General features: G+C 34.4%; 1 protein-coding gene across 3 annotated transcripts in view; it reads right to left on the bottom strand.

Annotated features, from left to right (window-relative positions):
- Positions 1–13,309, bottom strand: part of ARAP2 (ArfGAP with RhoGAP domain, ankyrin repeat and PH domain 2) — a 126,846-nt gene that overhangs the window by 51,266 nt on the left and 62,271 nt on the right. For all 3 annotated transcript variants that reach the window (XM_086463957.1, XM_086463956.1, XM_086463955.1), the window contains exons 15-18: positions 8,594–8,738; positions 6,116–6,218; positions 5,277–5,475; positions 3,150–3,213 (exon numbers count right to left, since the gene is read on the bottom strand). In XM_086463957.1, the coding sequence (XP_086320083.1) occupies positions 3,150–3,213; positions 5,277–5,475; positions 6,116–6,218; positions 8,594–8,738 (511 nt within the window). The remainder of the gene's footprint in view (positions 1–3,149; positions 3,214–5,276; positions 5,476–6,115; positions 6,219–8,593; positions 8,739–13,309) is intronic.

Genomic DNA, 13,309 nt, shown 5'->3' with positions numbered 1-13,309 from the left:
GGAAAACGGTTCGTCACTTCTAGCAAGAAGTCAAGAAGCATTTTAACAATGAAAGCAGAACATAAAAGGAGGCAAATTACTATCTGATTATGGCATAAGAAACCAATGTTGTGAGAAGTCAGGATTTCCAGCTGGGTTGGAGAGAGTTCTAACAGGTTGGACAATATGTTCCAACAGAGATCAGAGTGCAATAGAATTTCAGTAAGTGCTATGAAAGGGAGTGCATTCCCCTCTAATTTACTTCAGCAAAGACAAAGACAAACCTGAAACATCTTTGAGATCTGAAAAAAATAACCCAGAATTAAAAGTAGTCTAGGATTATTGTGAAAATTTAGTAAGTACTTTGAGCTTCAAAAACAGTAACAATCTTGAAAAGAGAAACAGTCTTGTGGCTTTGAAATGTTTTAGCCTGTTTCAGCCTCTCATGATATGCTGTTACTTTGCAATGTATAGTATGATTACCACCTCTTATTTCTGAGCTGGTAGTTGTCTTTCACTGAACATGTCAGATAGAGAATAAATGAACTGCAAGGTGCTAAGTAGAAAACAGGGTAGAGGGGAAAAAAAGAAGCGGGGGTGGCAGAAGTGGATTGTATTCATATGTAAGTCACTTCACAAAAATTTCACATGCCTTTCGGTAGTATTCTCTCTGAATTCTTTTATTTTATACAAGCTGGAATAATCCAGGCCAAAATCAATTCTACAGTCTTCCTCTGAGTAGTTATGGATCAGACGAACATTAAATTTATATACCTTATGAATTTAACATACACATAGATTTACTAAGATTTTTTAAAAGTCCAGAATTCATAGATTTATTACATAATTATTTCAGCAGTAAGACTTCAAGATTTTATAGTTCTGAAGCTTTTCACTTCTGTATGCAATTACTAATAAGTGAGAAGTCCATTTGTAACAACTCAAGTCATTCTTTTGCCTACAGTAGCCAATGGAAAAAGGTTCAAAGAAAAGGTATATGATACATGTAATGTATGATTTTCCCTAATTAACCAACCCAATGACTGAGACTTGAAATAAAAAAGACGTAAGTATTTTTAAGCAATGGGAAGTCAGTTTGGAGCCAGTAACAAAAACAACAGAACTCTATGAGATTCACTAGGAAAATACTCAAAGCATTTTCATAACTTTTTCTAGTAAAATTTATTTCTTTATGCAAAGAAGGGTGTGGATTTTTTGTTTGTTTGTTTTGGTTTGCGTTTTGTTTGGTTGGGTTTGGGTTTTTTTTTGGTTTTTTGGTTGGTGGGTTTTTGGTTGTGGTTTTTTTTGTTTGGGTTTTTTTTCCAAACTTTCCTTAATGCTGGAAAAATCTTGCTTGTCTTGTTTCATTCTTGCAATACGGTTTTCTTGGGATTTTATCATTTATCCTGTGTTTAAGTGAGTAACAAATTAATGTGAAAGTTGTCAATAGATCAGTATACAGGGACTCTTCCAAGAGATCCATCTATTCCAAAGCTGGCATTAGACAATCGCTACCATAAAATAACAGATAAAATAGGAAAATCTAGGAACTATGATATTTCATTTAGTTGATGCTGATGACGTCTCAAAGATATTAATTAATTTATCTGGGGTTTGGAGGGGCAGAAGGAGGATTGCTGGTTTTATTTCTATGTACAATAATTGAGTCTACAGATAAAGGTGATTTATACTTCATCATTTTCCACACACATTCATTAAATTTGTTATCACTGCAAGATGCAATATCATGCAACTATGTTGAACACCTGGATAATTTTGGAGTAATATCTTAAGCAAGAATCATTATGTCAAAGCTTACATATCCGTATGGCATTTAACGGTTAAGATAATGTAAACACTATGCATTTAAATTCTTTATGGCAGACTTCAACGAGGAAAAATTAAACACACTTATGGCCACCATAAATCAGCCAGTACTCCTGTTAAAATTATTTTCAAATAGTTCAGAATTTCAATTAAACTATTAAAGCAGTTCAGAGAAAACCTACCCTCACTTGACAGAAATATTATAATGAAAGAAATAATAAAAGCTGAATTGGAGCTAGAAGTTTTGCTCAGCACTGATACCTATGAAATTCAATGCAGTTTGTATTCATCTATTGGACTACACCTTGAGCAGGATACCTCTGGTTTCCTGGTTGATCTACGCAGCTTGCTTAATACTGAATCTTTTAGTATGCTCCTTTGAAAAAAACCCAACAGGAAAAAATTATCTGCATCACCTTACTTAATTCTGGAATTTAAACAGTGTCTTAGGAAGAGCTAAAATTCAGAACACAAGTTGCCATGAGTTCCTCCAACAAGTTTCTCCAATTCTGAATAGATGTCAAAGGGATCTGTGGTTTTTCTTTTTTTTTGTTTCCCTAACAGAGAAAACCAGTCTTCCTTTATTAACCTATTATTGGCTGTTCAGAAGACTCTGTAAACACTGTACCACTTCTTACACAGACATTTGCCCAATAATCTATCACCGAAATTAAAAAAACCCAACCTATTACAAAATAAGAATCATTTTCAGGAATTTTACTTTCATCCTTAAATTTGTACCCGTATATAACACAGAATTACCCTACCTCACTTAAAGTTTCAACCTCTCATATCACTATATTTGACAGTCACCTCAGAAGAATATTACCTACTTGGAAGCAAATATGGTTCAAGTTTGCTTCACAAATATGTTTTTTCTAGCTAGTATGTTGTTAACTGAGATCAGAACATTACAGTAAGAATAACTATGGGACTCATACATGCCCTCTCAATCCTGACCTATACAAATTGAGACACAGAATTCTGGGACATAAAAGTGATAAAAAAATTGAGAAGTAAGTGGTAAATGCTCCAGAGGTTCCCTTTCTTTACAGGGTAAAAGAAGTTAGGTCCTTTTGAAGAAATCAGTATTGGCAGACTAATCTGACTGGGAATAATCTTCTCAGTGGGAAAACTGCTTTTAATTAAGCAGTACTTGTTAGCATTTCCTGACACAGACATAAAACGTAATTAATACACAAAGACTTTCCCTCCTTTAAAACGTCTGCAAATTTACTCTCTCTTTAGCAACCGCAAGTGAAAAAGCTCCATGACTGATCAGCAAGAATTCTACGACATCAATATAAAAGCAGATCAAAGCTTAATTCAGATGGGAACCTTACCTTCCTTTTTCAACAAGCAGCAGGACATCTATTTTCTCTCCATTTTGCATCACACTACTGATTGCTGAAAACAAAACACATGCACATCCATATTATCTACACACACATATATATAGACACACACATACATGCATGCACACATAGACATGTTTTTTCAAATGATCTTCACTGTCAAAAGGAGCAAGGAATACTTAAACATTTCAAATAAATGCTGAGAATAGAAACAAAACTCCCCAAAATACCCTCACATTTGTAAGACAAATTAATACAGAAAATGATAAAGAAAGGTTCAACAGGTACTTTTTAATGTGAAAACATGATACAGTGTTTTATTATATTAAAAGTAAGCTTGTAAATACAAGTTTTAGAAGACAATGAATCAGAAGTACGCTGGATATTTGAATCCATTAATTTAACTTCCATCCTAATGGCTGCAAATATTTATAATAACATAACACGAGTGATATGTTATACTGTGAAGATCACTGCTACCCTTCTTTATGTTCCCTTATGCTATTCCTGCTAAAATAAGCACCCTGCAAAACACCTACATTATACATAATACAGAAAACACATCTGGATAGTTTCCAGTAACAGTACTTATAAAGTATACTGTGCTCTATACTAAAAACTGTAAATCAAATGCAATCTGTTTACTAATTCAAAATTCTGTAAAGTTAATTATTTTAACATTTAGGTCATGTATAATCCATATCTTACCTCAACTAATTCCCAGAGACAGTAAAGTCCTGAATATCAATGAAGCTAAATAAACAGATTGCGATGCATGTTATATGATGGTTTTGTATCACACACACTCCTGGCCTCATTTAAATTTACCGAGTCAAATATGAAGGTAATGATATGACTATTGACTGTACTTCCACAGACAATGACTGTACTTCCACTGATGATTCATTATTTGGCAAGTTTCAGTTATACAATTCAATCTTAATAGTGGAGCAGATTTATGTTAGGGAAACCAGAAAACAAACAAAAGATAGGAGTATGGATATATCATATTTCTAAGAAATCCAACTCTGTTATGCTAATATTTTAAAATCAAAAATCAGGCAAAAATGACTAAATGGTTAAAAAGTGTGTTTCACTTCTCTACTTGAAATAGACACAGATTTTGGATGCTCATATGATTAGTGTAGGAGCACTTACATTTGCATCATCAAAACTAGTATCAGAAGCACTTCTCCTACTGCCTAAGCTTTTAATTCTGAATCAAGATCAAAAAGTATTCACAAGTAAAAAGATAGCTAGAAGCATAAAAATAGTCCTGACTAAAAACCACCTTCACAGTGTTATTCACAGCAAATGTAAGGTGGCAGTAAATAAACTATAGAAAGCCCAATGGCATTTAGGCAAGTTCCTGCAAAATAGTTCACAATCAGACAGCATTTACAAAGAGGATCATCAATAAAGAGCTAAATTACCTACTCAATGTTACTTTAACATAATCTCAAATTATTTTTACTTTCCAACAAAACATACTGCCTTGTTCAATATAAAACCAAGTAGGGCAGATGTGCTTAACGAGGATTTGGAACACAATTACAGACAAAGACATAAAATTGGTTATAGAAGACCATTCTTATCTTTCCACGTCATGATATTGAGCAAAGAATATTTTTAGCTTCAAAAAAACCAGAAAAGTCTATTAGTCTGTGAAATAGTTTTCCAAGAGAATTATAATTTTTCCAGTACATTTGAGTATTTTAAAACTAGGCCTGTCAATCATCTCAAGAACATGTTCTGAAGCGAGTATTTCTGCCCTGTCAAAAACATGAGACAATCCCAAACAGTTATATATTATTATTCAATTCTGTACTCTTGTATGAAAGATACCGCTGCAACTGGAACAAAACTTGTCTTCATTCATTATGAAGCTGTGAAAAATCTCTCTAGTGTGTGCCACTAAGTAAGGAAAAAAATCCAAGGCAGAACTTTATCAACTCCATATTTAGAAGACAGTTGGAAAAGCATCTGGCTTATGCAAAGGAATAGTTACTAAGCTCCCTAATATTTATGACTTTAAAATGTAACAGAAATGTCCTTAACAGTGAATTAATTCCGTAGAGTATTTCCTGAATTCTAAACGTTAAGCAAAATTCTTACTTAGTTCTTGCAACCTTCTTAGATATATGGAATCTTCTTCAGCATTCTCCATTTCGAGACAAAAATAAAGGCTTGACTTCTCTATAGCAAACCAGCCTTTTCTCCAATGATCCAGGTTATGGCAATCTTTGTAGTACAGCTGGCCAATCAGGTCACAGTCTCTCTCTAATAAGCATTCAGCCACAGGGGGAACAAAATGCTACCAAAGAAAATTGAGTGAGTCAGATGAAGAAACAAAACCCTCTTCCCCTAAAAAAAATCCCAACAAATCAAGACATTGCAAATCTATAAGATTCAAGGATGAAAGTTACAGTAAAAAAAATAGACTTTCAGATTTATCATTCATAAACCCATATATATGGTAACTTTAAATTACAAAATCAAGTATAACATTTTTTCTATTCATACTCTACGATTCAAATGCTTTTACTTTTTAAACTACAACTGATTTAATTAGTAACGTGACTATTAGCATTTTGTACTATATACAATACAGTACTGCTTTATGAATTCTGTTTCAGCAAATAAAAGAATAGAACTGAGACTATAAACAGCTGAAAAATTCAAATACTCTATGTCTTTATACCAGAACACCTTTAATATATTCTTAAGATCAGCATTAAAATGTTGCTTCAATTCCTTTTACATTTTATTTTATTATCTTTTTCCAACCTTAAATCACAGAAGTTATTTCTTCCCGCTGTACAAGAAACCTTTACACAAAGATAGATCAGTATTCACTAAGAATGGCTTCACAGAGGTTTTTAAGCTAACAATGATACTTTATTCTTTGTGCAAAGGCGCCTGGCCTAACTGGGAAAGATAATTATCAGTATTACCTTAGCTATTGCCCAAGTCCATTTTCTTTGTGAATATGCAGTTTCAGCTCCAAATAAAAAAACACGTTCTGACATTAAGTAGATTTCAAAGGTAAAGATGTCCCTAAAGCAAGCAAGAGGGAAAAGGCAGCTGTATTTAGTCTTCATAACAGTAGACACACACGAATCCCATTTCTCTCTCTATTTTTTCATTATTTCATACCTATGCAATGGAATACATTTGCATTTCTCCTCCAATCTTACAAGTACAACACAGCTAATAACAGAGTATTTTATAACATAACATGATTTAAGTGCTTTTCAGGTCAATAAGTGTTTAGAGGCTACTGCGTAATCGTTTTTTCAGTAATTCTGACATTAATAAAAATGTTTACATATAGTCATTAAAATCCACAGCAAATTTTTTGCTTTTGAAAATTCATGTGATTCCAGCAAGTATATTTCTGTCATGCATCCAATCATTTTGTTTAGGGTTAATATAAACAGACCAACTCATTGAACAGGAAGTTGTAAAGAAGTTACCACAGAATCGTAGAAATGTTGGTTCAAAGGGACTTTTAGATGTCATTTGCTATAATCTCCTGATCAAAGCAGGACTATCACTAACCACAGATCACAACAGCAATGAAAAGCCTTGAAGACCTTCAAGGACGGAGAGTCCTGTTTGTCTCAGCAACCTGTTCCTGTTGTCTACCACGCTTCTAAAGAAGAGGCTTTTCCTGTCATACAGCCTGAACTTCCTAGGGTGAAATGCATAGTTGCTGCCACCCCTTGTATCACCTGCCACCACCAAGAAGAGTTTGGTTCTGTCATGTTTATGACTACCCTTTGAAGTTGCTGTAGCTCAAGAAGTTCTTTGAAGTTTGGGGGGGTTGATTCTTGGTTTTCTTGTTTTTAAAAGTTATATCATTATTTAAACAGATGGACCCTGTTTTTCCATTTTTAACTGACAAATAATAAGAATAGTAAAAGAAGGAAAAGCAAACCAGTTGAAATTGGTGTGACATTTGGAAAGTAACATTCTTGTTGGACTTAGGGTCAGTCTTTAACTTATAAATAACGGTTCACCAATTTATAGTATGATTTCTTCTGTGACCTCTCCCTAGAATCCAAACAGAATGAGTATGGTTTTTCCTTTCAATGCTGGAAAATGAGATTTGTCTAAACCTAGAGAGCTGACTCATGTTCATTTCTCCCATTTTTAATGAACACTTTGAAATTTAAACGTAAATACTTAATTCTGACTAATAGAATAGTCATTTTAAGGACCAATTGTTTCACTACATGAAATACCAAATTAAGGGAAGTTTCTCATAAAACTACCCCATTGCCGGTAAAGCACAGCAGGATGTCATTCCCTAAAAGCGAAATATTCAGTCAACATGTTTTTAATTTAGGTACTATCCTGAAGTGGAACCATTTGGGAATGTAGCAAGCAATAAGTTAGATTTGATGATAGAAAGTGCTATTTTTCTTTTTTGTGGATACCACAAAGCTATGCTACTGCAGAATAGTGAAGACCTTTTCCACTGTATTTTATAGCATGTTGAGGCATCACCATGCTTCAGGATTTCTCCCCTCTGAACACCCTTTATCTCTGTAATAGCTAAAGTCTTTTCTTCCCATTATCTTTTCCAGAAGCTTACTGAATAGACTGGGGTTTTTTGCAGACACTTTTGCTTTGTAACTACAAGCATTACCGTATTACACTGTAGAAAGATCTTGTATTTTACATACACACACACACACAGAAATTTAAAAGGAACTGTGGTGGAGTATGCTAGATCCAAAGTATAGTTTAAACAAAAATGTTGCCCTGAAGAAATCAAGTATCACTGGGATGCAACTCAAATTTAGGTTAATCTCCACATGACACTTTTAATGTACAAACTAGATGAGAGAGAGTTAGAAAAGAAAAACAAAACCATAAAAAAAATCTATCTTCAAACTAACACAATGTCCCGCAGTTACAGTGTTGTCCTCAGTTGCGGAAAAAAGAATGGGTTCCAAAGACCAATAGATCTGTGACCAAAACTGAAAGCATTCTGGAGAACTCTAATCTGCTGCATTATTACCAGCAAGAAAAGAAGCAAGAGTTTTGGCTTGAGGCAGAGGTCAATCCCAGAAGGGAAAAAAAAAAAAAAAAAAAAAAAAAGAAGAGTATTAATTGTTCAACTTATCATGTAACCTTTAAGCATTGAGAATATGCATTACAGTTTTAATAAGAAACAGATGTATCTAATTTATGCTGCCCTTTTAAATTACCCTAACATTTTCACTATATCACTATTAAAAAAAATTTTTAAAACCACCAAATACCACTCAGCACTTATTTCTTGAAGTCACCACAAACCAATTCAGCTTTTTTTCTACATTGCATGCTCAAAATTCAGGAACAAATGAACAGCTCTGAAAACGCAGCAGAAAATCTTTGAAATACTTGAGTTTGTATATTGAAATATTAATTTGGGAACCTACCCTCTATTTAAAAAGTAGTCTGACTTGTGCACTACAAGACAGATAACTTCATTGATGTCAATCATACCATTAGGAGCGGTAGTTTTATCATTTTCATAGTAGCTCAGAAAGCCACTTTCCAAAGTGCACCATCTTTTGTTGCAATCTGTGATTAAAGAAATAATAGAAATGTCAGTTAGCATAATAATAAAAATTACCTCTTGCTACAGAAGTTGCCTCACAGGATGCACAGCTCTGTTGTAACAGTCACACATTTATGATGAAATCTCAGTCTCACTGACTTCAGTAGGCCATGTCTGTGTTGATAGTACTTAACCTACAGAAACTCTAGTACACGGTAATTTAAGAAAAGAATATTTCAAAATTTAACACACTTATTTTTACTTTATGAGTATATTAAATCGCTTCATAAGTTAACACTACCATTGTATACAGCTTCTATTTCACTTGCTGTGGAACTTGATAAGGGAAGAGCTAGTACACAATACCTCTGTTTAGCAGCAGAGAGTTAAGGAAGCAAAACCAAAACATGATACAAAGTTAAAAACACTGAAAGCTACAAGAACAACATGTTCTGACAGGAGCTGATAGCAAAATGAGTGAGCAAATCATGATATGCAGCAGCAAAAAAAAGGGCTACTCTTTCTTTGATGTTACTGGAATGAGAGACCAAGACCAAGTCAATCTGTCTTCCACTGTTTGGTAATGCTTGGGTGTCCGCTCACCGTCACAAGATCGCTGTCATAATTTAAGCCTTTCAACTAGTCTAGAAAAAACAATGTCATGCATACCAGAACTTATATCCATTGCTCACTACTAGAAAACACAAGGAAAAATATTACCAAAATAGTACAGGATGACAAACTGAAGAACAGAAAAACTAATAGAATTGCCCTTTCTAAGTACATCGGTGGTTGAACTCAATTCTCTCCTACTGCAGGCCCAAGTGTCAGATAGTAATGAAGTTTTACAGAATTTATTCCCACATACTGGGGGAGATAAATGGACACATCATAGACAGGCGGCAGCTATAGCCATTTCAGGATGGCATGTTCACAAGAGAATGAATCGGAGATCTCTCTTGTTGCTATTCACATATATACCTGGCAAGGGTAAATTCATTTAGCAACACTGTAGTTTACAGAATGCTAGTATTTGGGGGGTGCTTTCAATGCATAACTATTTACAGTTGCTAAGTACATTTAAATTAGTTAGGAATTCTATCTTCAAATTACTTCCAATTAGATATAATCGGAGTATCTAGTAATTGCTATCCATGCTTTTTTTTTTTTAAAAAAAAAAAACAAACAAGCAAGGTAGAAGACAATCTGCAGAGCAACTTAAAAGTTTTAAGACCTAATGTCTACTCCCTCTTATAAAACTAAAATATGAACACAGCACATGACATAGCATATTAATGAATACTTGCTACTCAAAATATTCATGCATTCATTCTTGCTTACATCTAGTTCTTATAATATAACTTGAGGTGTAACTATTCCCACCACTGCAGAGAAGTGGTCCTAAGAGAAAAAACTCTATTTCCACAGTCTTAAAATGCCTATACAGCTGCAAATATTCTGGTAAAGTATTTGTGAGAGTTTGGTAAAGCAGCTCTGGAAAAAAAAAACAAAACACAGAAGTCAAACAAAAAAAAAAACAAACTGCAGTTTTAGTTAGTCAATACTTAGTGTTTTATCTGATATCTCATCCAATTAGTTTTCCTGCTATTTGCTATATGATTTATACATGTTTTATAAATCCCTTTAATAATAAAATAGTAAAACACTATTATTATTTATTTGTATCATGCAACTTGCTATCTAGTTCTATCTATATTCTGTCTAAATAGATACTTTAAATACTAAAATAAACATAAGATAAAGAATTCAAAAATGTGTAGGTTTACACAAGTTGAGCACCAAACTTGGAGTTTTTGATTGTTTAGTGTTTTTTTTTCCCCCTAGATTTCCCCGTCCCATCCCCCAAAGCCTATTCTACAAAAAACTCACTGCTTCAATATTCATTAAACTGTTACAACTCTCAAGGACGATTCTGAAACACCAAGGCTTTTAACATAGCTCCTTTTATACTAAAAACAGAAGGGAAAAAAAAATATAAATAAATCAAACCTGAGCCACTAAACCTCTAACCTTTACTTTTTGATCCACCACATGAGAATAGCATCAATGTTAGAGCTGTCTTCCTGCTGATCACCTACAGTCATTAACTAACAACAACTTTCCTCAGTTATGCACCTCTGGTGAAACCGCTGATGATGCTCTAATGAGAAGTACACCCAAAGTTGGCTTACTCCTGCTCCAAAACACACATAATGAAAAACTGGACTGTACTTCCAGACGTTGTTATAAAACCTGGGTTCAATTCACAGCACTGAACGATTTCAGTGTTGTTTTACCATTAGGGCTCAGCCCAAAAAGCATTAACAGTTTTCTGTGACAACAAACACAGCACTTAAATTTTCATCCCTTGGCACTAAAGGCAAGGCTGACAACTGCCTCAGAGATTTGTAACACTGAGGAAGAACCGAACTCTACTTTAATGGTTGGACAGCTTAACAGGATTCTGGCTTGCAGTCCTTTCCACAAACAGCATTAAAAAATAAATAAATTAAAATCAGTAGGTCAAAAGCCCAGCGTACTTTGGGTCAGGGCCCAAAATTTAGACAAGTGCTGTAATCCCTGGTGAGAGAATGGTGCTCCCTCTCTGGCCCAGTGAGAATTTAATTAGTTCGCAGCAAGTCAGAACTGCTTCAACAGGAGAGCTTATTTCTCTTTTCTAGAACTGAACAGCTAGGTAATTTTGGGGGGGTAATGTGACATTCTTATTTGAATCTTTACAGGCAGAGGAGGGAACTGAAACTGTATCTCATACATTAGTATTACAACCATCAAATTACTTTCTAAAGACAGTAAGAATGAAAAAAAATATTACCACCACTTATTCCCAACAATCTGTGATGTGCATATCCCATGTTACTTCATGTTAATGACATTTTATAAAGGTAGAAAGAGTTCTTGATGTAGGGAAAAAAAAATTCAATATAGAAAGGAAAAAAAGATCATGTGTTTTACATTTTAAATACCATCGAAAAACCCCTTTTGTCATAATACTTCTTACACATGGCTGAGATATATTAGAGCCCTCAGGCAAAAGCAGTTTCTAATTCAAAATTGCAGGGTTTTTTTTGTTGTTGTTGAAAGGATGTTACTATTACATCTTCTTCCCTTGTCCCATTTGTCATTTGTCATCTTGAACTGCAAATGGTCAGGGAAACCTACCTTACTATGTATCTGTAAAGCACCCATCCCAGAAACATCAGTCCTGACAAACACACGGGTAATACAACATTAATGCAAAAACAAAGCACACAAACACCCAAAATAAAATCTCCCTAAAAAAACAAGCAGCAGAACATCTACCGTCTACGAGACACTATCAAAATTTCAGAGCCCAACAGCTGAGCTGAGAGAAATCTCATTCCTTTCCATTTACTGTATGTTCCTCAGCAATAGACTACAACCTTTCCAAGAAGCTTCATTTCTGTCCACTAAAAACTTATCATGGAAGACAGTCAAAATGCAGTTGTTTCTTGTCTTAGGGCTTTCTTCACAAATACTTTTAAGGCATCCTACTACTGACACTCACTCTTACTGCAACGCCCCAAAAAATTACTACAGAAGACATTCTGTGAGCATTAATAGCAAAATCTTCAATTCTATACAGGTATTTACAAACTCATACTGCACTTCTAACACACCATCGTGTTAGAAGAAACCAGTAGTATCTGCTCTCTACTTCTCTTAGTGGGGCTGTCTTTTTTTTTTTTAATTATTTTTTTTTTACAAATATAGATATTGTCAGCACAGAAGATAAGGTCTGCAACTTAGAGCAAGTACTAGTGACGTTAGCAGTTACTCCTTTCTTTCCTGAATAAGCTCAGTGCAGTTTCAGAACAATCCTGAAGAAAGTCCTGTCCAGCAGCAGTCCTCTGCCACAACAAGCGTCTTTGTCAACCACTGAAAAGTTGCAGGGAAATGCCTGTGATCAGGTATTAGTTCTGTTGATAACCCAATGCTTTGAAGAATTTGGACCCAGACTAACATATAGATCCCTCAAAAGCATATTTAAACCGGAGTTATACGCTTTAACATGCTATAATCTCTACTAAGGATCTTAAAGGCATACACCATGAGAATATGGACATAAACATACAAAAATATGTATATACTGACACAGGAGGCAGTGTCAAAATTTTAGGAGCAATAAACTCAACTATAAATCAGACCAGATTTTAAAAATCCACACAATTTGTTCATTTAGATGGAAGAAAAATACAGGAACACAACCGGGGAGAAAAAGGAACAAAAAAGCCAAGAAAATTACCTGATAACATCTATCCCCAGAAAAAAAAAAAACAAAGCCAAACACGATATCACAGAAGACCGATATCTACAGAAGACCATGCACACCTACTGTGATATACACACATTTTCACCCCACAAAGCTCAATTTGTTTTAAAGTTGTTGAAAGTGCTCATTTCTGCTTGGAAGACTTCTAATATTTCTCAGACTGAGAAATATCCTGGGCACTAGCCTTTTGGATTCTCTCTAAAAAGTCAGTGATACTTTTAAACGATTTCTGGAATATCATAATTTTAAATGGAGACTACTTTCTGGCAGTTAGTAGCATCC

Source organism: Leptosomus discolor, chromosome 4 (genome assembly GCF_034619465.1).
Source record: "Leptosomus discolor isolate bLepDis1 chromosome 4, bLepDis1.hap2, whole genome shotgun sequence".
Classification (NCBI taxonomy): Eukaryota; Metazoa; Chordata; class Aves; order Leptosomiformes; family Leptosomidae; genus Leptosomus; species Leptosomus discolor.
The sequence above is the reverse complement of the archived record's forward strand: the minus strand, read 5'-3'. Positions and strand labels throughout refer to the sequence as shown.